General features: G+C 44.3%; 1 protein-coding gene and 2 long non-coding RNA genes across 3 annotated transcripts in view; 1 reads left to right on the forward strand and 2 right to left on the reverse strand.

The window, feature by feature from the left end:
- The window catches only part of LOC140609344 (A-type voltage-gated potassium channel KCND2-like), a 29,631-nt gene extending 14,652 nt beyond the window's left edge, over nt 1-14,979 (reverse strand). The window contains exon 1 of the mRNA XM_072784722.1: nt 13,849-14,979. Coding sequence (XP_072640823.1) covers nt 13,859-14,962 — 1,104 coding nt within the window. The 5' untranslated portion in view covers nt 14,963-14,979 and the 3' untranslated portion in view covers nt 13,849-13,858. The remainder of the gene's footprint in view (nt 1-13,848) is intronic.
- LOC140609347 (uncharacterized) lies at nt 695-27,938 on the reverse strand. The gene is made up of 3 exons (XR_012011229.1): nt 27,808-27,938; nt 3,973-4,101; nt 695-1,935 (listed from the first exon to the last, which is right to left on the reverse strand). It is a non-coding gene; the product is annotated as an uncharacterized lncRNA (long non-coding RNA).
- The window catches only part of LOC140609346 (uncharacterized), a 50,515-nt gene continuing 27,525 nt past the window's right edge, over nt 4,997-27,986 (forward strand). The window contains exons 1-2 of the long non-coding RNA XR_012011228.1: nt 4,997-5,288; nt 13,117-13,183. This is a non-coding gene — a long non-coding RNA (uncharacterized lncRNA). The remainder of the gene's footprint in view (nt 5,289-13,116; nt 13,184-27,986) is intronic.

The raw sequence follows: 27,986 nt of genomic DNA on the forward strand, positions 1-27,986 counted from the left end.
CCAGAGAAGTACTGGGTAGGATGCAGAATTACCTGAAGGACAGGTGTTCTAACGGAAACAGAATGCCAAAGCAAGGCGCCATGCGAACTTCCCCTAGAGCCAGGAACTATTTTCACAAGTCTGGGAGACACACACAAACTTGTTTTGTTTTGTTTTTATTTGTTTATGTTTTTATTTTTTTATGCTCTTAATCCAATTCCTCTTCTTCGAAACACAACTTCTTACCAATTATCTGTTCACGTTTATGTTTTACTCTCCAGCGGGTGATTCTTACCAAGGCAAGGCCTCTCTAAGTTTTCACTGCATAGACACATCTGCTACATGCATGGCTCCAATTTAATCTGGGTTTAAAGATACATATCCTCTGGCATTCTTCAGAACATGTTAACCCTTTTTACTTTCAAACTCACAGAAACAGCCAAACACCTGAACAGGGATACATGTACCTACTGCAAAGTGAGAAAGGAGAAAAAAAAGAAAAAAAGGAATGAAAATTCTTTTTTTATTTTTTTATTTTTTTTAATTTATTTTTTTAATAATAAATTTATTTTTTATTGGTGTTCAATTTGCCAACATACAGAATAACACCCAGTGCTCATTCCGTCAAGTGCCCCCCTAAGTACCCGCCACCCAGTCACCCCCCACCCCCGTCCTCCTCCCCTAGTTCATTTCCCAGAGTTAGGAGTCTCTCATGTTCTGTCTCCCTTTCTGATATTTCCTACCCATTTCTTCTCCCTTCCCCTCTATTCCCTTTCACTATTATTTATATTCCCCAAATGAATGAGACCATATAATGTATGTCCTTCTCCGATTGACTTATTTCACTCAGCATAATACCCTCCAGTTCCATCCATGTCGAAGCAAATGGTGGGTATTTGTCATTTGGGAATGAAAATTCTTTAAGGAGAATCCAAAGCATATATGATATTCCTGAGCACACACAGTAGAATTGACAACTGTAAGGTCTGCAAATCTATATTAAAAATAAATAATAATCCCCACTTATTTCCCAGATAGCTCCATATCTACTGAGAAACACTTCTGTCTTTTCAGCTAAAATGTGGAATTCATTTTCTCATTTGAACTAGTCTTACTTTTGTCAGTCAGGAATACTTGAATCACGCATTCTTATAAAATACTCCATTTTTTCTGGAAAATCTCATGAATAATTAGATATGAATTTTAAGTTAAGGTAAGTATAATGAATCTAACACAGGATGAGGATTTAGACATTGTGAATAAATTAATGTTAAAATGACCACTTAAAAAAATGTGAAATGTTCCAGAGCTTGTGCTCATTTCAATACAAAAATCATATCCTATATCCTTACCATGCTCATAATTCTCTAACGTGTCCCCATTATGTCTTGAATAAAACCAGAAGTCCTTCCTGTGGTCTACAATGTCCTGCGTCATCCTGTCCCCACTACCTTTCAGACAGCATCTGCTACTGAGCTCCTCCCTCTATTTGCTTTAATCACAGTGGCCTCGGGTGGAAGTTGCCAAGCCTCCCTGCATCCTGAGGTCTTTGTACTTTTCTTCTCTCTTCATCAAAGGCTTTAATACGGATATTGAGAGAAGTCACTTTATTCCCTCGGTTGGCCAACAGCTTAAGTGTTTCCATTGGCAAGGTCCTGCCGGTCTCCTCTCCAATCCTGGGCACCTCTGACCCTCATGTGCTGTCTGCAGCACCCACCACCAGTCGGAGTGACACGTGTCCACGGCTTGCTCTCTGCCTGCACCACCAGAACACACGGTTCTCAAGCTCGGGAGGCTGGTCGTGACCGGTCATCGCTGTGGCCAGTGACTGGTAGGAAGTGATCTACAGAAGTCTGTTAAATTGAAATGAACTCGATGGGTCACAGTTTGCGGGGAGGCTGAGGTACGTGCTGCTGGTAAAACTCTGGGTTTCCAAAAAGCACTGTTACTGTTATTCTTAAAAGTGAAGAGAATGAGGACAATGGAAGGATCAGGCCCACATGAGAGCAAAACAGGACAAGACCTTTCACTTTTAGAACAAAACCTTCTCATTCTATTTGACGTTATTTCAACTGTCATCCTACTCTTTCAATGTTATTCTTTCTCATTTTTTTTTAATTTTTATTTATTTACTTATGATAGTCACAGAGAGAGAGAGGCAGAGACACAGGCAGAGGGAGAAGCAGGCTCCATGCACCGGGAGCCTGATATGGGATTCGATCCCGGGTCTCCAGGATCACGCCCTGGGCCAAAGGCAGGAGCCAAACCGCTGCGCCACCCAGGGATCCCGATTCTTTCTCATTATTAACATCTGCTAACACACTCCCTATTCTCTCCACACTGTTTTATAACTCAGATCTTCTTTACCTAACAGACATGTCGAAATTCCCAAGGCCACGCGCCCTGCGCTGTGCCATGCGGACACCCACACGTCTGTTTACACGGTGTACACCCGTCTTCTAATCATTTCAGATAGTAACTTCTTTTTCCGATAGACTACATTGATTTTTGTGTGTCATGTATAGACAGCAGTTCATTATTTTTAAGCAGTTCCATGTTACGCATCAATGAGTGGGCCTGGGTGAAGAAAGAAAGTGCCAGCTCATGTTTACTGGGAGTGGAGGTTGAAAGACAGGACAGTACATTTCTGTGCGGATTCACTTACATTAGAAGATATCCCCATATGCTTCCCAGAGGCATCTGCAATTACCAGCCTTCACCAGAAAGCAAACCGATTACAGCAACGGCCACTGACAGCCAATAGTTCTAACTTTTGAAGAAAATTAGCCACAGAGCAAAGAGTGAAGGAGTCTCATGGCTGCCCCATGTCCAAAGAGAAAAATGCAAAGGGTAGACTGTAGTGCAAAGACAAAACATTCAAACAATAAAACTCCAATTTTTCTCGACACCGAACACAGTGAAAGACTAGTTTAGTAGATGACTGCTGATATTGGGGATGGCACTATTCCATGGCTAAGGAGTTCTCCACGGTGTGCAGGTTATCACCTCACACCGTGATTGCAAAACTTTAATACAGATTTCTCTACATTTAGGGACTGAACTAGTAGGTAACAAGTCCTCCAAAGGTATAGACCCAAACCTCAAAAGCCTTTCTGCCTAGTTAAGAAGGCAAGAAATAAAACTATAACGTAACATATATAAAATAGCACTTATTACCGGCAAGTAAAATCCCAACTACAGATGATGTAGATATGGGAGGTTGAGAAGGCTTCATGGAGAAGGCTGCTGCAAAGTCTGTTTCTCAAAGGAGGCACTAAAGGCTAAATTCCACTGGGATATACTAAAGTAAGAAACAGTGTCAAGGCGCACAGAAATGTAGAGATGGTGTTGCACCCCTGGGTTTCTTTGCAATACCAGACTATATCCCACAATCAAATCTAGCTGCTGTAGCCAGAAGGAGAGAAATGGCTATACACACACACGCGCACACACACACATGCATATATATATATATATATATATATATATATATATATATATAATATATATATTTATTTAGGCTTAAATATATAAATAGCATATAAATATATATAAATAATATATATTTAAATATATAGAACTATATGGTATATATAAATATATAAATTATATATAAATCTATGTACTATATATGAACAAATATATACTATATATAAGCTATATATATAAATTGGACTATATATAAACATATATATTATGTAAAATCTATATACTGTATAGCACATATAGTACATATACAGTTGTGCTCAGAAAACGGTATAGGACATATGGAGAGTTGGGGGGGGAAGAGTAAAATCATTATTATAGCTCTGAAAGATAAATAATATTTCCTTTTCAGCGAATACGCCTTTCACCATTCCTGTTCCTTCCATGAAATAAAAGGTAAACTGCATAGTTTTTACAACTCAGAAGCCATCTCTTTTTTTTTTTCCAAAAATTCAAGCAAAATAATTGATTTATCTTCTTCTTCATCAGGGCAGGCAAAATACTTACCACCTTATGGTTTGCTTCCCGATGGTCTAACAGCTCACTGAACAAGAACACATGCTTTTATTATGTCAGCTGGGCACTGCCAGGCTAAACCCCAGCACCGGGTAAGTACATGCAGAGGTAGCGGTGATGCTGAGAAATGGCGTGTGAGTCACAGAGAGCAGAACCAGGAGAAAATGCATTATGTTAATGAAATAAAGAGAAAATGTATTCCTTTCCTTATCCCTGTAGTATCAACAGAATCCCCAGTGAGTTATTATTACATATTCCCAGATAATGTTTTAAGGTCTTTAGGGGGAAAACTGAGTAAAAATGAAACAAACAAAAATGCTGCCGCTGTTTAAGTGTGTGACTATCAGTAAGCCCCCAAAGGTGTCACATCTATAAAACGATGGATTTAAAATAAATAACAACTAGGTTTCTTTCCACCAGGAATTCAGAAAGTAGGTAGTACAAAATCTGAGGTTCATTAAGTCATCGTCAAAGATAAGTATAATTGGGAGGAAGGTTTACACAAATACAACATACATGACATCAGAATTAAATGAAGTAACTATACAAATAAGACTAAGTTAACCTGTAGTCTAAAGGGAGATCCTGAAAAGAAATATATATATATATATATATATATATCTTAACAAGACCCAGTGAAAATTAGAAAATAGCCCTACCCTAGTGTGCTATGCTGACAGAAAACATGATCTCTTCCTGACATACTGCTTCTTGGCAGCCAAGTAAATATTTGTAAAAAAAAAGGAAAATGCTAGGTAAATACACACATTCAAAAAATACGTATGTATGTCGTGTCAAATACTACCTCCAGTCAAATGATGACTAAAACAAAATAAAGACAGCTAAAATTTGGTTACCTGTAATACTTGTCACATTTCTTTACATTTCCTTAAAAAGTTCATTTTCAACTCCCAACAATTAACATGCTCTATAAAGATTTTTATAAAAATATACGTCATAAGGGGCCCCTGGGTGACTCAGTGGTTGAGCGTCCGCCTTTGGCTCAGGGCGTGACTCCGGGTCCTGGGATCGAGTCCCACGTCGAGGACACTGCAGGGAGCCTGCTTCTCCCTCTGCCTGTGTCTCTGCCTCTCTCTGGGTCTCTCATGAATAAAGCAATAAAACCATATATATATAAATAGTTAGGGTGGGGCAAGATGGCTGAAGAGTAGGGTCCCCAATCACCTGTCCCCACCAAATTCCCTAGATAACCTTCAAATCATCCTGAAAATCTACGAATTCGGCCTGAGATTTAAAGAGAGACCAGCTGGAATGCTACAGAGAGAAGAGCTCGCGCTTCTATCAAGGTAGGAAGACGGGGCGGGGAAGAAAGAAAGACACAGAAGGCCTCCAAGGGGGAGGGGCCCCGCGAGGAGTCGGGCTGAGGCCGGGGCGAGTGTCCCCAGGACAGGAGAGCCCCGTCCCGGAGGAGCAGGAGCTGCACCGACCTTCCCGGGCGGAAAGGGGCTCGCAGGGAGGTGGAGCAGGACCCAGGAGGGCGGGGATGCCCTCGGGCTCCCGGGGACACTAACAGACACCTGCGCCCCGGGAGAGTGCGCCGAGCTCCCTAAGGGCTGCAGCATGGGCGGCGGGACCCGGAGCAGCTCGGGGGGGGGGGGTCGGGGGTGGCTCCGTGGAGGGGGCTGCAGGGCGGGAGCGCGAATCCAACAGCGCAGGCCCCGAGCCCAGGGCGCCCGGACACAGCCCAGGATCCGGCCTCCCCCGGGACAGGCAGAGGCCGGGAGGGCCCAGGACAGCGAGGACGCTCCTGCCCCGAGGTGAGCAGATCAGCGGCCCAGCCCGGAGCCTCCAGGCCCTGCAGACGGAGAGCTCCTTAGTTACTGCGGGAGCTGACTCCAGGGCTCCAGAGCTGGCCGCCGCCACTGTGGTTGTTACTCCTGGGGCCTCACGGGGTAAACAGCCCCCACTGAGCCCTGCACCAGGCAGGGGGCAGAGCAGCTCCCCCAAGTGCTAACACCTGAAAATCAGCACAGCAGGCCCCTCCCCCAGAAGACCAGCTACACGGACAGGGGAAAAACAAATTATTGACCAAGCAGCACTGGAAAGTTCCAGGGGAAGTTGAGGAATTTACAGTGTACGGAATCAGAGGATACTCCCCCTTGTTTTTTGTTTTTTGATTTCTGTTTGCCTTCTCCCCCTTTTTTTTTCTTCTCCTTTTGTTTCTTCTTTTTTCTTTTTCTTCTTTCTCTTCTCTCTTTTTCTCCTTTTCCCAATAAAACTTGTTTTTGGCCACTCTGCACTCAGCAAAATGACTACAAGGAAAAACTCACCTCAAAAGAAAGAATCAGAAACAGTCCTCTCTCCCACAGAGTTACAAAATTTGGATTACAATTCAATGTCGGAAAGCCAATTCAGAAGCACTATTATAAAGCTACTGGTGGCTCTAGAAAAAAGCATAAAGTACTCAAGAGACTTCATGACTGCAGAATTTAGATCAAATCAGGCAGAAATTAAAAATCAATTGAATGAGATGCAATCCAAACTAGAGGTCTTAAGGATGAGGGTTAATGAGGTGGAAGAATGAATGACATAGAAGACAAGTTGATGGCAAAGAGGGAAACTGAGGAAAAAGAGACAAACAATTAAAAGATCAGGATAGATTAAGGGAAATAAATGACAGCCTGAGGAAGAAAAATCTACGTTTAATTGGGGTTCCCGAGGGCGCAGAAAGGGCCAGAGGGCCAGAATATGTACTTGAACAAATCATAGCTGAAAACTTTTCTAATCTGGGAAGGGAAACAGGCATTCAGATCCAGGAAATAGAGAGACCCCCACCCTAAAATCTATATATATATGTGGTTTTATATTTATATATATTTATTATTTATATATAAATATATATATTGTCTATCATCTATCTATCTATCTATCTATCTATCTATCTATCTATCTATCTATAGAGAGTGCCTGGGTGGCTCAATGGGTGCATCTGACTCTTGATTTCCACTCAGGTCATGATCTCAGGATTGTAAGGTCCAGCTCTTAGTCCAGAGTCTGCTTGAGATTTTCGTTTCCCTCCTCTCTGCTCCTCCCGCACCCCATCGTGCACTCCCTTAACAACGATATATATATATATACTCACACACATATATGGGTCATAGTATGAAAAATAAAAATGGATGGTACCCATCATAGCACGGCTCCTCATCAGAAGGAAAGATACAGTTGGTACTTCCCAACTTGTAAAGATGTTTTTGATGAACGGGCTAGCAATATTCATGAGCAGATGCTGATGCAGGGGAAAGTAATTCTACTCATTTTGAGTAATAACTGGGTAAACCAGAAGTTTCTATGTTAACAATTCCACAAGATATACTCCCAACATTCTCCAAAGCTATGGAGTCAGAATATGATGGTTAGCAGGAAAATATTTAATTTTTTAGAGTCTTAATACTACCACACTAAGTTTTCTGAGAGCGTAGATGTAATTCGGCTATATTTGTTTCTGATGACAGCACACTATAAATGAACTTTTTTCCTAGATTTGTTCAGGAATCAGAATATAATTTATGTAGTTAAAAATCATAAAATTGGGGATCCCTGGGTGGCACAGCGGTTAAGCGCCTGCCTTTGGCCCAGGGCGTGATCCTGGAGACCCGGGATCGAATCCCACGTCAGGCTCCCAGTGCATGGAGCCTGCTTCTCCCTCTGCCTATGTCTCTGCCTCTCTCTCTCTCTCTGTGTGACTATCATAAATAAATAAAAATTAAAAAAAAATATCAAAAAAAAATCATAAAATTGCATTTTAAACATAAACTTTTTTTTTTTTTTAATTTTTTTTTATTTATTTATGATAGTCATACAGAGAGAGAGAGAGGCAGAAACACAGGCAGAGGGAGAAGCAGGCTCCATGCACAGGGAGCCCGACGTGGGATTCGATCCCGGGTCTCCAGGATCGCGCCCTGGGCCAAAGGCAGGCGCCAAACCGCTGCGCCACCCAGGGATCCCTAAACATAAACTTTATGGAACTGCCACATAGAAACTTTCTTTCCCATAGGGAAAACTTTGACGAAAGCAACTGTTTTAAAATTAAAGTGGTGGAAGACAGAACTTATATTTCTCAAGTTTTTAAGTTTTACGTTATGAGGAATATGACAATCCCTGTTTTAAAAAGAAAGGTTTAAATGGTTAGTAATCGTGACCCAAAAGACAGATGTTAAGTATATAAGCTCTTCAAATTCTTTAATAAGCCCCCTGGAACCGCTTCTAACTCACAAGTCATGAACCCAAGGCACAATGTCAACTGAAGTTGGACCCTATTAAATATTTTTTACCAAATCATTTTTGATATTGATAAACATTTGGAAATTTCCTAAATTTGGCACCGTTTGGGTACCACCCCCTGAATGACAAATAACAACTGGATGCTGCTATCTGCCAAAGGTCCTTAGGACAAAAGAGGAATTCCATTTTCTTTTCCCCCCAAGGCTGTTTAATAAGGCAGCAGTTAGAGCTTATGTTATGGAAAGGAGGGAAGTGGGGGAGTGAAGGTCAATAAATATGCAGAGAAAGAAAAGATGAACAGATGGATATGGCTACTCTATCTAAACACTGTTCCAAAAAATCTTGCTGATATTCTTCTTTCCTGATTTTTTTAAAACTGTGCTCTTAGTGTTTCTGACTTTAACTGGGATGGGGTAGGTTTAAAATGATTCTTCAAAGCAATAGTTTTACTGGCAAATTAAATAATTAGTTATATAACAATCATGGTTAAGTTATAGTATAGTGATATATTTGAGATTTGGGGCACAAAAATGATTATTAGATGAATACACAAGGGTTCTAAGATGGACCCACCCATTTCTTCAGACCCAAACCCAACAGAACATTGTTTAAAAGGACCTGGGAGGTAGATAAATCTGCCAATCCTTAATTCCAAAGCTCTTTTCTTTCCTGCTCATGTAGAAAATGTTTATACAAGCCAGATTTTTGATAGCCACTGTTTAGAGTTCCATTTTCACTTCTATTATCATTCATTGATGAATATTAGCTCTAGTAAAAATATCAGCCAACTATAAAAAGGGCTCAGAAAGTATATCGGGAAATTCTCAGTCATCTATCAGACACAGCTTGATACTAACTCACACTACTGCATATTTTCCAGAAAGTTTATGCCTGACACCTGGGCTTATAAGTAAAAAACTACAGTGAAAAGATAAATTCAGGCAATGGCTTTTGTTGAGTATTTTCTGTTCTTTTTTTTTTTTTTTTTAAAGATTTTATTTATTTATTCATGATAGTCACACAGAGAGAGAGAGACAGAGAGGCAGAGACACAGGCAGAGGGAGAAGCAGGCTCCATGCAGGGAGCCCGACGTGGGATTCGATCCCGGGTCTCCAGGATCGTGCCCTGGGCCAAAGGCAGGCGCCAAACCGCTGCGCCACCCAGGGATCCCGAGTATTTTCTGTTCTTAAAGATAGTAGTTGAGACACAATACAACCAAAGACACCCAAAATGCAGGATCTTTAAAAAATATCTATTTCTCTAGGAAAACAAAATACATTATAAATATATTTTGATGAGGAACTGAAGACATCTTTCTAAGAAACTTTTTTTTAGATTACAAGCATATACTTTCTTAAATGTTCAGATATGTTTTCCAATAAATGTATTTCGATTGCATCAACATTTCTATGTCTTATAAGTATGACTGCTATATTCCATTGAGATCATTAATTAGCTTAATTTCCAGAAAATTAAAATTTTCTACTTCAGTGAAACTTGAGTCTTAAAAGTAACTCCATTTTGCTTCCAAGTTTTGAGCAAGTGTATATACTTAATTCTTCTAATCTACTTACGTACATAACGTGTGAACTAAATTCATCTCATAGATTTGACTTGGGCCTTTTGATTCAGTTTCTTAAGTCATTTGAAAAAGTAGCTGCTTTTTTTGTTTTAAGATTGTATTCATCCATTTGCGAGAGACAGAGTGAGGGAGGGAGCAGGAGCAGGGGGCAAAGGGTAGAGGGAGAGGGAGAAGCAGACCCTCCCACCCCCCATCCCCACCCCCCCACCCCCCCACCCCCCCCCCACCCCGCCTGAACAGGGAGACGGAGACAGGCCTGAATCCCGGGATCCCAGGATCCCGAGATCATGACCTGAGCTGAGGGCAGCCACTTGACTGACTGAGCCACCCACGCCCCCAAAAAGCAGATGCTGATAAGTGTCTTATTTATATTTAAAAAAAAACATTAATGGCTAACACTTCCTCTTTTTCTTCCTGAAAACAGAAATCAATTTCAAAATAAAACTCAAAAAATTAAATTCATTTTATTCCAGGAAACAAATTTTAAAATAACAGTAACTTCTCATGTTTAGAATAGAATTTCTAGCCAGATGCAGTTAGCATCCCACCAACCTTCATTATAATAATACCAATACTCAATCACATACACAGTATAAGGCATTAAAATGATTCACTGACACTTCCTGAAAAACACTACCATAGACACCAAATTTTTGAAAAATATATTTCCTTTTAGTATTTCTTTATTTCCTCTTAAAACGGAGTTCTCTTTTTATTCATATGTATTTCTGATTTGAAGTCCTGAAAGTGATTTGCACTCTCCAATTGTCCTACCAAAGATTACAAATGACACAAAGACAACAAGAGCCAAAACCACATACATATATAAAATTCTCTTTGATAAGAAATGAGCACCTACATTATGCCTTCAAAATCAGTCACAGAACTACCAGTAGGATAAAAAGGACATATAAGCAGAAGGATTCAAATTTTCACTACTTCATTTTTTTTTAAAGCACCAGCAGGTCTTAAAAAAATTCGTGAAGCTGAATCAAATTCATGAGCGTCATATTTTAGTTTAGCATCATTTACTAATTAAATTAGTCAAAAATTCTTCACACATAAAATATTCCATTAGTTGGCCATATGACAATACGAGAATTTGTTCCATGCCACATGGCTAATAAAATTAAGTTGACTTTAACCACAATGTCATTTAAAGAAGAAAATTAAATTAGCCAGAAACAAAACTTTAAAAAGCAGCCTTGGGACATCCACATGCAGAAGAATGAAACTAGACCACTCTCTTGCACCATACACAAAGATAAACTCAAAATGGATGAAAGATCTAAATGTGAGACAAGATTCCATCAAAATCCTAGAGAAGAACACAGGCAACACCCTTTGTGAACTCGGCCATAGTAACTTCTTGCAAGATACATCCACGAAGGCAAAAGAAACAAAAGCAAAAATGAACTATTGGGACTTCATCAAGATAAGAAGCTTTTGCACAGCAAAGGATACAGTCAACAAAACTCAAAGACAACCTACAGGATGGGAGAAGATATTTGCAAATGACGTATCAGATAAAGGGCTAGTTTCCAAGATCTATAAAGAACTTATTAAACTCAACACCAAAGAAACAAACAATCCAATCATGAAATGGGCAAAAGACATGAACAGAAATCTCACAGAGGGGGGATCCCTGGGTGGCGCAGCGGTTTAGCGCCTGCCTTTGGCCCAGGGCGCGATCCTGGAGACCCGGGATCGAATCCCACGTCAGGCTCCCGGAATGGAGCCTGCTTCTCCCTCTGCCTGTGTCTCTGCTTCTCTCTCTCTCTCTCTATCATAAATAAATAAATAAATAAATAAATAAATAAATAAATAAATAAATAAATAAATCTTAAAAAAAAAAAAAAGAAATCTCACAGAGGAAGACATAGACATGGCCAACATGCATATGAGAAAATGCTCTGCATCACTTGCCATCAGGGAAATACAAATCAAAACCACAATGAGATCCCACCTCACACCCGTGAGAATGGGGAAAATTAACAAGGCAGGAAACCACAAATGTTGGAGAGGATGCGGAGAAAAGGGAACCCTCTTACACTGTTGGTGGGAATGTGAACTGGTGCAGCCACTCTGGAAAACTGTGTGGAGGTTCCTCAAAGGGTTAAAAATAGACCTGCCCTACGACCCAGCAATTGCACCGTTGGGGATTTACCCCAAAGATACAAATGCAATGAAACGCCGGGACACCTGTACCCCGATGTTTATAGCAGCAATGGCCACGATAGCCAAACTGTGGAAGGAGCCTCGGTGTCCAACGAAAGATGAGTGGATAAAGAAGATGTGGTTTATGTATACAATGGAATATTCTTCAGCCATTAGAAATGACAAATACCCACCATTTGCTTCAACGTGGATGGAACTGGAGGGTATTATGCTGAGGGAAGTAAGTCAGTCGGAGAAGGACAAACATTATATGTTCTCATTCATTTGGGGAATATAAATAATAGTGAAAGGGAATATAAGGGAAGGGAGAAGAAATGTGTGGGAAATATCAGAAAGGGAGACAGAACGTAAAGACTGCTAACTCTGGGAAACGAACTAGGGGTGGTAGAAGGGGAGGAGGGCGGGGGGTGGGAGTGAATGGGTGACGGGCACTGGGGGTTATTCTGTATGTTAGTAAATTGTACACCAATAAAAAATAAATTAAAAAAAATAAAAAAATAAAAAATAAAAATAAAAAGCAGCCTTGGAAAGAACTTTTTCCTATAGCCATTACCAAACCCTTATTGAACTGATTAACTATGCAAGAAAAACAGCTTACAGCTGAAGAAAGGGCACCAACATCACTACCTGGCTTACCTAAGAACTCATAAAAGTAAAGGGCTCTAACCATTTTATTTTATTAGATCCTACAATATAAAAATTCTGCCACTTTTCTGCAGTTTGATTAACACTAATCATTTCATCATTTCATACTTTTCCTTTTTCCTACCATCTAAAAGAAAACACTTTAATTCTACCTTCATATTTATTTTTTAAAAACATGATCTGGGATATGCCCCCTTGGTTGTAAAACACCATTACTCCCAGATAAAAGCATACACAGAAGAATTCTACAAGGAAATTAGAAGGCTCAAAATTCTTTAATACAATCAGCCCCTGGGGACCATCAACGTCACCAGATACTGCTCTACTTTCTAAGTGTATTTAATGGTCACGGGCCCATTGCCTAATGGGATCCGTAGTTTCTAAAATAAAAAATGTGTGAGTGAGAGTTACTGACTTCTTGTTTTGAAGCTACAAACTTACAGTCTGAAATAGGTTGCAAATCTCATTCTATTGCATTTTTCTAGATTGATCAGTTCCAGCCCTGCTATTCTAAGACTGTACAACCTCTCAACCAAAATGAAAATGCAAAGGGTAAGAATAGGTCCATACACATTACGAGATCCTTGGATCATGGTATCTGTAATCTGCGTTCTATAATGTCGTAAAATAAGAATCATGGTTCTTAGAGGAAAAATGAATGCCCAAAGTGTCTACTTTTATGAAAATAATACTTCAAATATACCTGAGAACTTGTCATTTGGACAACCTGGGACACCTTCTGGGCATCGCAACAGACCTCTTGCACATACATACCTTTCTTTGGATGCCAATTTTGTGGGTTTTTTTTTTCCTTATTGTATCTCTCTGTATTGACATGAATCATACCATCTTTCCCCACAGTCAGGAATTCTACACTTTGGGGCACGAATGGGCAACGTGTGCCAGTGGGTTCAGACTAGACTTCAACCACTGTACCATACCCGTGTGTCACGGGGCGGGGGGGGGGGCGGGGGGGGGGGGAAGAGGACCTGGGAAGAGTCCTTCAAAAGCATTTCGATGTTTTCCCAAACCGATTAGAAAAAAAAGTTAAAGAGATGTCGCCCACCTTGTATCACCTGGCTGCGTGCTGGACCAACCATCCTGGCAGCCACACGGCAGCTCTCCGCACCTCCATCCCATCCCATCCCATCCCGTCCCATCGCATCCCATCCCATCCCGTCCCGTCCCCCCCCCTTCCCACCTCGCAGGGCACCTACCCTAGCGTTGTCATGGTGACGATGGTATACCAGAAGGCCGCGGGGATGCTGGTGAACTTGCTGCCGAAGACCCCTTCTCGGCGTAGAACATGACGGTGGCAAAGATGATGATGGCCATGGTGAGCGAGAAGAGCAGGAAGCCCAGTTCGGAGGCGCAGCTCTTGAGCGTGTACCCCAGGATGCGCAGGCCCTGCGAGTGGCGGGAGAACTTGAAGATGCGGAAGACGCGGAAGACCCGCAGCGTGACGAAGGCCCCGCTGACGTCCTCGTTGTCCGTCATCACCAGCCCGATGTAGTAGGGCAGGATGGCCACCACGTCGATGATGCTCATGACGCTGCGCACGAAGCGGTAGCGGCTGGGGGCGGCGGCCAGGCGCAGCAGGTACTCCACGGTGAAGATCATGACGCACGCGGTGTCCAGGCAGAAGAAGGCCACGGCGTAGCGCTCCCCGCACGGCAGCTCCTTGGCGTGGCCCGGGCTGGCCCCGCACGGCACGGTCTCCACCACGTTGGCGATGACCGACACGGCGATGAAGAAGCCGGTCACGTAGTAGAAGACGAGCGCCATGGTGCTGGTGTGCGGGTTCTCGAAGGCGCGCCACACCCTCTGGCGCGCGGTCATGCTGGGCAGCGCGCTCTCCCCGCCCGTGTCCGTGTCCGCGTCGTCCTGCAGCCGCTCGGCGTTCTCCCGCCGCCGGTCCTTGTACTCCTCGTAGCAGCAGTCGCCGATGATCTCGGGGATGAGGCCGAAGAAGGCCAGCTCCTCGTCGTAGGCCGAGATGCACTCGTGGCGCGGGTAGTGCAGCTTCCCCGTGCGGTAGAAGTTGAGGATGTGCCGGAAGATGTCGGGGTCGCGGTCGAAGAAGTACTGCTGGCTCTCGGGGTGGTAGAAGAAGTCCCGCTCCGAGCTGCCCAGCAGCGTGTCCGGGTAGCGCTCCAGGGTGTCCTGCCACGTCTGGAAGCGGGTGCCGCTCACGTTGAGCACGATCAGGGCGTCCTGAGTCCGCTTGCGCTCCTGCCGCGGGGGCGCGGGCATGGGCCCCGAGGCCACGGGCATCCAGCCGATGGCCGCGGCGCGCGCGAACGGCAGCCAGGCCGCCACGCCCGCCGCCATGGCCCCGACGGAGGCGGCCCCGGTGCCGGGCGAGCGCGAGGGTCACGCGGGGCAGGGCCCGGGCGGAGGTCCCAGAGCCGCGCAGCGACGGGCACACGCGCGGCTCACTTGACAGCGATCGCTTCAAACAGGCGTTCGACTTGCGCGCCGACACGGCTGGCAGGTGCAGGTGCGGGTGCGGGTGCAGGTGTGGGTGCAGCTGCATGTGCAGGCGCTGCGCGGCTCAGCGGGAATGCAGGGCCGGCGCGGGGCGCAGAGCTCCGGTTCCCGCACGCCTCCCCGGCGGAGGGGCCCTTCCCGCCAAAGGAGCCCCAGACCTGTTGTCGCCACCTCCGCGGTGCGGTCCCCGCCCCCCTCCATCCCCCACCGCGCGCCCCGGAGTCCGCTCGCCGCCTCGGCTCCGGGGGCCGCGTCCGCGGAGATGGAGGCGCCGCGCGGGGCGCGCCGAGCCGGCTTCCCCCGCCGCCACGTCCACGGGCGCCCGTCGTGCGGCCCACGGCGTCCGCCCGGTCGCCCCTTCACTCTCGCTTCAAGTTGGGCTCGGCTGCGGCGAGGCGGGGACACAGCCCGGGAGCCGCGGGTCGCCGTCGCCGCCGCCGCGGCCGCATCTGCCTCCGCGCGGAGGGCGCCCCGCTCGCGGCACCCACCTGGCCGAGCGCGCGGCGGGGCTGAGTTGCAGAGACTTTGCGGCCGCCGCGCACCCAGAACGGGAGGAGCGGGGCCGGCAGCTGCGGGGCCGCCGAGTCCCCGGCGCCCAGGGCGCGGAGAGCCGGCTCAGGCGAGCGCCGGGCCCCTGCCCCCATCCCTCCGCGCCTCCCTCCTCCTTTTCGCCTTCCAAAAGCCAGGCGCAGGCGAGCCGAGCAGCAGAAACAAGTTCAAAAGGTGCGGGGGAGGCGACAACGGGGAGACCGGCTCCTGCCAACTTACTGCGCCGCAGCTGCCGGGGCCCGCGCGGAGCTGCAGGGCGGCCGGGAGGGCGGCGGCGGCGGCGGAAGAGAAGGAGGAGGAGGAGGCGCGGCGGGGCCGGGGCCGGGGCCGGGCGCGGGCAGTCGCGGGAGCGCAGAGGCAGGGGGCGCGCGGCGTCGCGGGGACGCGGGAGGGCGGCCGGCTGCTCCCCAGCCGGTGGGTGGTCCCGCATCTCCCCCCCACCCCCAGCGCCGCGCCGCTGGGCAGATCAACAAATGGAGAGAAGATAAATCAAGAGCGGCGCGCGCGCCTCCCGCGCAGGTCCGGGAAGGCGCCCCACGCCGGCCCCAGCCGTGACCCCGCGCCCCCTGCGTCCCCCGCGGCCGCCCGGGCCGTGGATGGAGGCGGACCGGCCAGGGAGCTCGGCAGCCCGCAAGGAACAAAGGGAGGCTCCGCGCCTGGCCGCGGGCTCCGCCGGAGGAGCGCAGGAAGGGGCCCCGCGCCTCGCCGCCGCCGCCTCCTGGGACCCGGTGGGAGGCGAGCGAGGGGAAGACGGGGGCGGCCGCGGGGGAGGCTGGAGCGGGACGCGCAGGAGCCGCTGCTCTGTCGGGTCGCTTCTGGCCGGCGAGCCCCGCGGAACCCCGCGCCCGAATTCTTAAGGGCTTCCCCCCCCGCCCCCGTCTTTCTCCTTCGCTTTTTATTTGTTCAAACCAGATGTGAACGTTGCGGGAGCTAATAGGTCATCTGTCCAACTTGCCAAAAAGTCAGGAAGCCGCCGCCCCCCCGGGGCTGGGGCTCGCCACAACTCCTCTCCTCGCCCTTGGGGCGACAGGAAGGATTTAGAACCCATTCCTAAATATCAACGTCAAAGGGTGTGAGGCTCCGCGAGCGCGCCCCCCCTCCCTCCGCGCATCCCGCGCATCCCGCGCATCCCCGCCTTGGGTAAAGCCCTCGAGGGGGGCGGGGGGCGAGCGACTGGGGATCCGCAGCAGCCCACCGCTGGGTTTTCCGGGCACCCCGCCCCGTCATTAGGCATCTTCCCTAAAGCCGAACCCATACCCCGTAGAACCACTAGATGGCGGGAATGGAGAGAAATTGAATTCACACCGAAGGTCTGGACGTTTTGGGAAGGTGGGGGATCCCGGTGAGCCCACCCAGCAGAAGCACCCTGGATCCCCCCGCCCCCCACTATCCAAAAACCTTTTCAGTAGTTCTATGGACACGCAGCTCAGCCTGGAGTCCGCATTCCCATGGCAAGGGCAGGGATGCGCCGAGTTGCCTGTCGAAACGCGTTTGAAAATTGAATTTCGCTTATGCACAATAGGAATAACAAAGGTCTTTAGAAATAGTAAGTCGTCATCTATATTGACTAAGACTAGAAGCCCCATTTTTACCTAAAAGTTCCCTTTCCTAAGCTTACTGTGTTCGAAGTTTGAAAAGTAAGTAGACTGTGATATATAGTTTATAGGGTTTTTTTTTTTTAAGATTTTATTTATTTATTCATGAGAGACACAGGGAGAGAGAGAGGGGCAGAGGGAGAAGCAGGCTCCATGCAGGGAGCCCGAGGTGGTACGGGGTCTCCACGATCAGTCCCTGAGCTGAAGGCTGCACTAAACCGCTGAGCCACCAGGGGCTGCCCTAGTTTATGGTTTTGAATTGACTTTAAGGCCCTGGAGATCCTAGGCAGGATGTGTTAACCTTAAAGACCTGAAAAGAAACACCTCAACAAGAAGGAGAGTAACAAAAGAGTACACAGAAACCCATCAGAGAAGGAGAAAAACAGACGCTAGGTGTTATTCTGTATGTTGGCAAATTGAATACCAATAAAAAATAAATTTATTATTAATAAAAGAAGAAAAACAGACCTTCTAAGGGGCAGGATTTTTTTTTGGTGGGAGGGGGAGGAGGTAGGATTTTTTTTTTTTTTTTTTTTTTTGTAGAAAGGGAAAGGTATTTTTTTGTTTACTTGTTTACTGGTGTGGAGGTTTAGGGAATCCCATGTTAGTAAATGAAGTCAGAGCTAATGCACCATGAAAAGTTTGGAAAACGCAGAACTGAAAACACCTGCTGTTTATCCGTTTGGATGAGCTGCAGGGAAAGATGCTTGTTAACGGATCTATATAGCCTGTGAACACAGGGAAAACGTTAACTGGAAAATAGAGAGGGGACTATTTAACAGTTATTATAAGAAAATTAACCCCTTCCTAATGCAGACAATAAGGTGCCAGCGTGACAGGTGTCTCCAGAGAATGGTGAGCCATGAACATTCAGTCGATGCCAAACTGGCGTGACCTCCTCTCAAGACCAGCCGGCAACCTAAATGGAGCCTTTAAATGGAGCAGGAAACTGAACACTTAGAAACATAAACATAGATGTTTGACTCCACAACAACCCTTAAACAAGCAAGAATAGGAAATCTGCAATTTTTAAGACTTTGGGATCTGTTCTCCCCCACTCTCCATAAGCTCCCCGCTCAGATAGAAAGACTGTGGGCTTAGAAGATAAACCCCTCTAGATTCAAATTCTACTCCAAGAAATTACTCATAGGCTTTTTGCTTCATCTGGCAAACTAACTTTTGTTTCTAAGTTGCAGATAACTAAAACTTTTTAGGCCTATTGTGAGGCCTAAACAGGATAATACGCCTAAATACCAACGGAGAACTTGCTACACAGGCATGGGACTCGGTATCAATTCCTTTTTACTTCATGGCCAAATGGAAATGCAAATGATTTTCTCCACCCTGTATATGAAATTCCCACAGGTGTTGCTGCGTTCCCCTGTTGTGATACACTGGGGACTCTGAGATTTCAACTATTCTCTCGTTCGTGGAAATGCCATAGGAAGTGTATGGATACAAAATCCAGCTGAGCGGTCTCACTCCCAATGCTTCTTGTGCCCAGGGGTTTCCGTTCTTCCTTCTTATGTTCCTCATTTTATAAACTCTGCTTGGTTGGTGGAAAATAACCTCAACAAGAGCAAAATGAATTCATCACCTTTCTTCTTCACCTACTCAGGTGTCACTCCTGATAGATAAAGCCCAAGGTAGAAAACCCAGTGGTCATTCACAGACCAGGCCCACCGTGTCCTCCTCTCCCCAAACACCCACATGCTCATCCAATGATCCAAGAAGCTCATTACCATCTATCCTTAGGCTGCATCCACGGTGATGTTTAAAAACTATTTTGAAATAATGATAGAGTCAATGCAATTGTGAGATATAAGAGACCCATCACCTAGTTTCCCCACAAAGGTGATATTTTGCATATTACAGTACAGTATCACCACCAGGAAAGTGACACGGATGCAATCCATTGACCTTATTCAGATTTCACAGATGTTACATACACTGATTTTTGCATGTTTATATTTCGTTCTGATTTTCTCACACATGTAGGTTTGTGTGACCACCACCCCGGTAGACATATATAGATTCTCACCACGAAGATCCTCTTTTAAAGTCCTAACTGTCGAAGTGGGGGAAGATGGCGGAAGAGTAGGGTTCCCAAGTCACCTGTCCCCACCGAATTACCTAAATAACCTTTGTGGGCGACCACGAACTAGCTGGAGTAACTGAACCAAACCAGGTCCGGACTTGCGTCCCTCATTCACTCAAAAGGCTCGAGAGCCTAAAGGGTGAATAGTTGGTAGACGCTTCAGAAAGGGCTTGAGCAATGGTTCTCAGGGCTCGCTTGTACGTGATCACCCACATAACACAATAGATAAAACTTATTCTGACTTGGTCATAAATGTAAATAAGGGTCTGTCTGTCCTTGCTGGTCTGTTTACCATACCTAATATTCCTTTGAAGTATGCACATCTGGAGCAACAAGCTTATCTATTTACCAAGGTCTTCTGGCACCCATAAGTCTGTCTTACATGCTGAGAAAGGGGAACTTTGGAGGGTTTCACAAACCTGCTAAAAATAAACACCTTCTTGGCTTTGTTTTGCTCATGCTATAAAATGTTGTAAAACCTTGAATAAAGCTGGCACTGCTTGGACATCATCCACTGTGTCCCTCCTGTCACCATCTCTTTACTTTTCTTTTCCTCATCCCCTTACCCTCAGGACCCTGATCGTGTTGCCGCAGTGCGCACAACAAACCTTCAAATCATCCTGAAAACCTACGAATTCGGCTTGAGATTTAAAGAGAGAATAGCTGGAATGCTACAGTGAGGAGAGTTCAGCTTCTCTCAAGGTAGGAAGACAGGGGAAAAAAGAAATAAAGAAACAAAAGGCCTCCAAGGGGGAGGGGCCCCACCAGGAGCCAGGCTAAGGCCGGGATGAGTGTCCCCAGGACAGGAAAGCCCAGTCCAGGAGAAGCAGGGGCTTCACCACTCATCTCAGACAGAAAGGCGAAAGGTGCTGCAGGGAGTTGGAGCAGGATCCTAGGAGGGGAGGGGATGCCCTCAGGCTCCCAGGGACACTAACAGAGCATGTGCACCCTGGGGAGAGCACGCCACTCCCCGCAGCCAGGCTCCCTAAAGGGCTGCAGCTCACACCGGTGGAGCCCAGGAGCAGCTCTGGGGCGGCTCAGGCAATGGCTCTGCACAGAGGGACCTGCACAACCCCAGGAGCAGCTCGGAGGCGGCAGAGGCAGAGGTTCCACGCAGAGGAAACTGTGGGGCAGGGAGCACGATTCCAGCAGCACAGGCCCTGGAGCACAGGGCGCCAGGGACACAGCCCAAGATCCAGCGCTCCCCCCGGGACAGGCAGAAGTCAGGAGGGCACAGGACACCAAGGACACTCCAGCCTCCCGGCAGCCTCTAGCGAAGCAGACTAGTGGCCCCCGCCCCCTGAGCATCCAGGCCCCTGTGGACTGAGAGCTCCTTAAGTTACTGCAGGAGTTGATTCTAGGCCTGGAGAGCTGCTATTGTTGTTCTTCCTGGGGCCTCACAGGATAAACAACCCCCACTGAGCCTCACAGTGGCCTCACCACCAGATAAACAGGTTAAACAACTTTCACTGAGCCCTGCACCAGGCAGGGGGCTGCGCAGCTCCCCCAAGTACTAACAACTGAAAATCAGCACAGCAGGCCCCTCTCCCAGAAGACCAGCTAGACTGACAAGGGAAAAACAAATTATTGACCAAGCAGCACTGGAAAGTTCCAGGGGAAGTCCAGGGATTTACACTATACAGAATCAGAGGATACTCCCCCTTGTTTTTTGTTTTGTTTTGTTTTGTTTTGTTTTATTTCTGTTTGGTTCTCTTTTTTTCTCTCTTCTCTCTCTCTCTCTTTTTTTCTTCTTTCTCTTCTCTCTTTTTCTCCTTTTCCCAATAAAACTTGTTTTTGGCCACTCTGCACTGAGCAAAATGACTAGAAGGAAAAACTCACTTCAAAAGAAAGAATCAGAAACAGTCCTCTCTGCCACAGAGTTACAAAATTTGGATTACAATTCAATGTCGGAAAGCCAATTCAGAAGCACTATTATAAAGCTACTGGTGGCTCTAGAAAAAAGCATAAAGGACTCAAGAGACTTCATGACTGCAGAATTTAGAGCTAATCAGGCAGAAATTAAAAATCAATTGAATGAGATGCAATCCAAACTAGAAGTCCTAACGACGAGGGTTAACGAGGTGGAAGAACAAGTGAGTGACATAGAAGACAAGTTGATGGCAAAGAGGGAAACTGCAAAAAAAGAGACAATTAAAAGATCATGAGGATAGATTAAGGGAAATAAGTGACAGGCTGAGGAAGAAAAATCTATGTTTAATTGGGATTCCCGAGGGCGCCGAAAGGGACAGAGGTCCAGAATATGTATTTGAACAAATCATAGCTGAAAACTTTCCTAATCTGGGAAGCAAAGCATGCATTCAGATCCAGGAAATAGAGAGAGTGCCCCCTAAAATCAATAAAAACCATTCAACACCTCGACATTTAATAGTGAAGCTTGAAAATTCCAAAGAGAAGATCCTAAAAGCAGCAATAGACAAGAGATCCCTAACTTATATGGGGAGACATATCAGATGAACAGCAGACCTCTCCACAGAGACCTGGCAGGCCAGAAAGGGCTGGCCGGATATATTCAGGGTCTTAAATGAGAAAAACATGCAGCCAAGAATACTTTATCCAGCAAGGCTCTCATTCAAAATGGAAGGAGAGATAAAGAGATGCCAAGACAGGCAGGAACTGAAAGAATATGTGACCTCCAAACCAGCTCTGCAGGAAATTTTAAGGGGGACTCTTAAAATTCCCCTTTAAGAAGAAGTCCAAGGGAACAATCCACAAAAACAGGGACTGAATAGGTATCATGATGAAACTAAACTCATATCTTTCAATAGTAACTCTGAACGTGAACGGGCTTAATGACCCCATTAAAAGGCGCAGGGTGTCAGACTGGATAAAAAAGCAGGACCCATCTATTTGTTATCTACTAGAGACTCATTTTAGACAGAAGGACACCTACAGCCTGAAAATAAAAGGTTGGAGAACCATTTATCATTCAAATGGTCCTCAAAAGAAAGCAGGGGTAGGCATCCCCATATCAGATAAACTAAAATTTACCCCGAAGACTGTAGTGAGAGATGAAGAAGGACACTATATCATACTTAAAGGATCTATCCAACAAGAGGACTTAACAATCCTCAATATATGTGCCCTGAATGTGGGAGCTGCCAAATATATCAATCAATTAAAAACCAAGATTAAGACACACTTGAATAATAATACAATTATACTTGGTGACTTCAATCTAGCACTTTCTACACTCGATAAGTCTTCTAAACACAACATCTCCAAAGAAACGAGAGCTTTAAATGATACACTGGACCAGATGGATTTCACAGATATCTACAGAACTTTACATCCAAACCCAACTGAATACACATTCTTCTCAAGTGCGCATGGAACTTTCTCCAGAATAGACCGCATACTGGGTCACAAATCAGGTCTGATCAGATACCAAAAGATTGGGATTGTCCCCTGCATATTCTCAGACCATAATGCCTCGAAATTAGAACTAAGTCACAACAAGAAGTTTGGGAGAACTTCAAACACGCGGAGGTTAAGGACCATCCTGCTAAAAGATGAAAGGGTCAACCAGGAAATTAAGGAAGAATTAAAAAGACTCATGGAGACTAATGAGAATGAAGATACAACCGATCAAAACCCTTGGGATTTGTATTTCCCTGATGGCAAGTGATGCAGAGCATTTTCTCATCTGCGTGTTGGCCATGTCTATGTCTTCCTCTGTGAGATTTCTGTTCATGTCTTTTGCCCATTCATGATTGGATTGTTTGTTTCTTTGGTGTTGAGTTTAAGAAGTTCTTGATAGATCTTGGAAACTAGCCCTTTACCTGATATGTCATTTGCAAATATCTTCTCCCATTCTGTAGGTTGTCTTTGAGTTTTGTTGACTGTATCCTTTGCTGTGCAAAAGCTTCTTATCTTGATGAAGTCCCAATAGTTCATTTTTGCTTTTGTTTCTTTTGCCTCCGTGGATGTATCTTGCAAGAAGTTACTGTGGCCAAGTTCCAAAAGGGTGTTGCCTGTGTTCTCCTCTAGGATTTTGATGGAATCTTGTCTCACACTTAGATCTTTCATCCATTTTGAGTTTATCTTTGTGGATGGTGCAAGGGAGTGGTCTAGTTTCATTCTTCTGCATGTGGATGTCCAATTTTCCCAGCACCATTGATTGAAGAGACTGTCTTTCTTCCAATGGATAGTCTTTCCTCCTTTATCGAATATTTGTTGGCCATAAAGTTCAGGGTCCACTTCTGGGTTCTCTATTCTGTTCCATTGATCTATGTGTCTGTTTTTGTGCCAGTACCACACTGTCTTGATGACCACGGCTTTGTAGTACAACCTGAAATCTGGCATTGTGATGCCCCCAGATATGGTTTTCTTTTTTAAAATTCCCCTGGCTATTCGGGGTCTTTTCTGATTCCACACAAATCTTAAAATAATTTGTTCTACCTCTCTGAAGAAAGTCCATGGTATTTTGTTAAGGATTGCATTAAACGTGTAAATTGCCCTGGGTAACATTGACATTTTCACAATATTAATTCTGCCAATCCATGAGCATGGAATATTTTTCCATCTCTTTGTGTCTTCCTCAATTTCTTTCGGAAGTATTGTATAGTTTTTAGGGTAGAGATCCTGCTCTTTGGTTAGGTTTATTCCTAGGTATCTTATGATTTTAGGTGCAATTGTAAATGGGATTGACTCCTTAGTTTCTCTTTCTTCAGTCTCATCATTAGTGTCTAGAAATGCCACTGACTTCTGGGCATTGATTTTGTATCCTGCCACGCTACCAAATTGCTGTATGAGTTCTAGCAATCTTGGGGTGGAGTCTTTTGGGTTCTATGTAGAGTATCATGTCGTTGGCAAAGAGGGAGGGTTTGACTTCTTCTTTGCTAATTTAAATGCCTTTAATGTCTTTTTGTTGTCTTATTGCTGAGGCTAGGACTTCCAGTACGATGTTGAATAGCAGTGGTGAGAATGGACATCCCTGTCTTGTTCCTGATCTTAGGGGAAAGGCTCCCAGTGCTTCCCCATTGAGAATGATATTTGCTGTGGGCTTTTCATAGATGACTTTTAAGATGTTGAGGAATGTTCCCTCTATCCCTACACCCTGAAGAGTTTTGATCAGGAATGGATGCTGTATTTTGTTAAATGCTTTCTCTGCATCTAATGAGAGGATCCTATGGTTCTTGATTTTTCTCTTGCTGATATGATGAATCACATTGATTGTTTTATGAGTGTTGAACCAGCCTTGTGTCCCGGGGATAAATCCTACTTGGTCATGGTGAATAATTTTCTTAATATACTGTTGGATCCGATTGGCTAGTATCTTGTTGAGAATTTTTGCATCCATGTTCATTAGGGATATTGGTCTATAATTCTCCTTTTTGGTGGGGTCTCTGTCTGGTTTTGGAATTAAGCTGATGCTGGCCTCATAGAATGGATTTGGAAGTACTCCATCTCTTTCTATCTTTCCAAACAGCTTTAGGAGAATAGGTATGGTTTCTTCTTTAAACGTTTGATAGAATTCCCCTGGGAAGCCATCTGGCCCTGGACTTTTGTGTCTTGGGAGGTTGTTGATGACTGCTTCAATTTCCTCCCTGGTTATTGGCCTGTTCAGGTTTTCTATTTCTTCCTGTTCCAGTTTTGGTAGTTTGTGGCTTTCCAAGAATGCGTCCATTTCTTCTAGATTGCCTAATTTATTGGTTATAGCTGTTCATAATATGTTTTTAAAATCGTTTGTATTTTTTGGTGTTGGTAGTGATCTCTCCTTTCTCATTCATGATTTTATTAATTTGAGTCTTCTCTCTCTTCTTGTTAATAAGACTGGCTAATGGTTTATCTATCTTATTAATTCTTTCAAAGGACCAACTCCTGGTTCTGTTGATCTGTTCCACAGTTCTTCTGGTCTCGATTTCATTGAGTTCTGCTCGAATTTTTATTAACTCTCTTCTTCTGCTGGGTGTAGGATCTATTTGCTGTTTTTTCTCTAGCTCCTTTAGGTGTAAGGTTCGCTTTTGTATTTGAGTCTTTCCAGTTTTAGGATGGATGCTTGTATTGCAATGTATTTCCCCCTTAGGACTGCTTTTGCTGCATCCCAAAGATTTTTAATGGTTGTATCTTCATTCTCATTAGTTTCCATGAATCTTTTTAATTCTTCCTTAATTTCCTGGTTGACCCTTTCATCTTTTAGCAGGATGGTCCTTAACCTCCACGTGTTTGAAGTCCTTCCAAACTTGTTGTTGTGATTTAGGTCTAATTTCAAGGCATTATGGTCTGAGTATACTCAGGGGACGATCCCAAGCTTTTAGTATGTGTTCAGACCTGAATTGTGACCCAGTATGTGGTCTATTCTGGAGAAAGTTCCATGTGCACTTGAGAAGAATGTGTATTCAGTTGGGTTTGGATGTAAAGTTCTGTAGATATCTGTGAAATCCATCTGGTCCAGTGTGTCATTTAAAGCTCTCGTTTCTTTGGAGATGTTGTGTTTAGAAGACTTATCGAGTGTAGAAAGAGCTAGGTTGAAGTCACCAAGTATAAGTGTATTATTATCTAAGTATGTCTTAACTTTGGTTATTAATTGATCGATTTATTTGGCAGCTCCCACATTCAGGGCACATATATTGAGGATTGTATTGAAGATTGTTAAGTCCTCTTGTTGGATAGATCCTTTAAGTATGATATAGTGTCCTTCTTCATCTCTCACTACAGGCTTCGTGGTAAATTTTAGTTTCTCTGATATAAAGATGGCTACCCCTGCTTTCTTTTGAGGACCATTTGAATGGTAAATGGTTCTCCAACCTTTTATTTTCAGGCTGTAGGTGTCCTTCTGTCTAAAATGAGTCTCTTGTAGACAGACAGATAGATGGGTCCTGTTTTTTTATCCAGTCTGACGCCCTGCGACTTTTAATGGGGTCACTAAGCCCGTTCATTTTCAGAATTACTATTGAAAGATATGAGTTTAGTGTCATCATGATATCTATTCAGTCCCTGTTTTTGTGGATTGTTCCCTTGGACTTCTTCTTAAAGGGGAATTTTGAGAGTTCCCCCTTAAAATTTCTTGCAAAGTTTGTTTGGAGGTCACATATTCTTTCAGTTCCTGCCTGTCTCTGCAAATTTTCTATCCCTTTCATCTGATGGAAAATTATACATGTCAGCATATAAATACACATACAGATGCACATATACGGATACATCTTACTTATAACAATAAACACAATTAAAATTATGAGGCTCAGTTTTGAGAGAAAAATTTTTATTTAAAAAAATAAAAATTTATTTTATCAAATACTACAGGATTCTCTTCATACATTTAGTGTTGCGCTATATAGAGAGAGGTCAAGTGTGTTCTGGGATTTGTATTAACTTTTATATCAATCGAGTATTAAGCATGGTCCTCAACTTCACTTTACATATCAAATTTTCCGGCACCCTAATTATATCTTCCTAATTAACCATTTTCTACTATAGAATTTTAAATGTACTTTTGGGTATTCCCTCCCTGCCAATGAATTTAATGGACTACTTCTATCATTTTAAAGAAACTGATTAATACTTCCATGTATCATCTTTTAAAGGTCTTTCTAGAATTTTAATAGATACCTTGGTTCCATTCAAATGTGATCCAATACACTATGTTAGGCCTGAGACAAATTGATGATAACCATAAGTTGGATTATACTATTCTGTAGGACCAAAATCTTGAAGAAATATGAAAAATAGACTATTTAAGATCAGAGTAACTGCTTTAAAATAAGTTAATCTGTATGTTTGATATTAGAAAAGGTAGAAAATGGAAAATAATGATGATAGCATCAGCTAAAAATATTTTCTAGAATATTAGGTTCTATAACATGGTTGCCATGAGAATCATCAGGGGCAGTTTTTAACAATAGTGTCCAGTCACAATGTCTGAAAGAAAATCTCTAGGTATCTGCTTTTCTGAGAAGCTGCCTACATGATACTTCCACAACCATTCTGACTGGAAAAAAAAAAAAAAACAGGCAGTTAGAAACCACTAGTTAAGATTTTTTTTTTTAATTTTTATTTATTCACGAGAGACAAAGAGAGAGAGTGAGAGGCAGAGACACAGGCAGAGGGAGAAGTAGGTTTCCTGTGGGGAGCCTGACGTGGGACTCGATCCCAGGATCCCGGGATCATGACCTGACCCAAAGGCAGATGCTCAACCACTAAGCTACCCAGGTACCCCAAGCATTTTAAGCACTTAATTTGAAGTGTAAAAGCACTTAATTACACTTCGAGTTTCATTTTTTACATGTAACAAATTTGGAAGTCATCACATCATCCTTATAAGAGCAACCTGGAAAAATATAAAAATCAGTGACATGTAGGACAAATCAGAGAACTGAGGTTGCAGAGCCCTAAATCTGTAGAAACAGGCATGGCCTTGTCTAGCAAAGAGATCTGCTTACCTGCAGTAAGTGGCATAGGAGCCATAAACTGGTAGGAACACTTACCTTGTCATTTTGATGCACCGCTGAATGTGCAGTAATGTGAGATGGAGAAAATCCTCAGGACCACAGCTTTACTTCTAGAAATGTCACCAATTTCTCAGAGTGAAGATCCAAGAAAGGTACCTTCATGGCTCTGGTAGAGAGAAGGAAAGAATAGTCAGTATGCAATATGTCCAGAGCCT

The sequence above is a fragment of the Canis lupus genome, chromosome 18, assembly GCF_048164855.1.
Source record: "Canis lupus baileyi chromosome 18, mCanLup2.hap1, whole genome shotgun sequence".
Classification (NCBI taxonomy): Eukaryota; Metazoa; Chordata; class Mammalia; order Carnivora; family Canidae; genus Canis; species Canis lupus.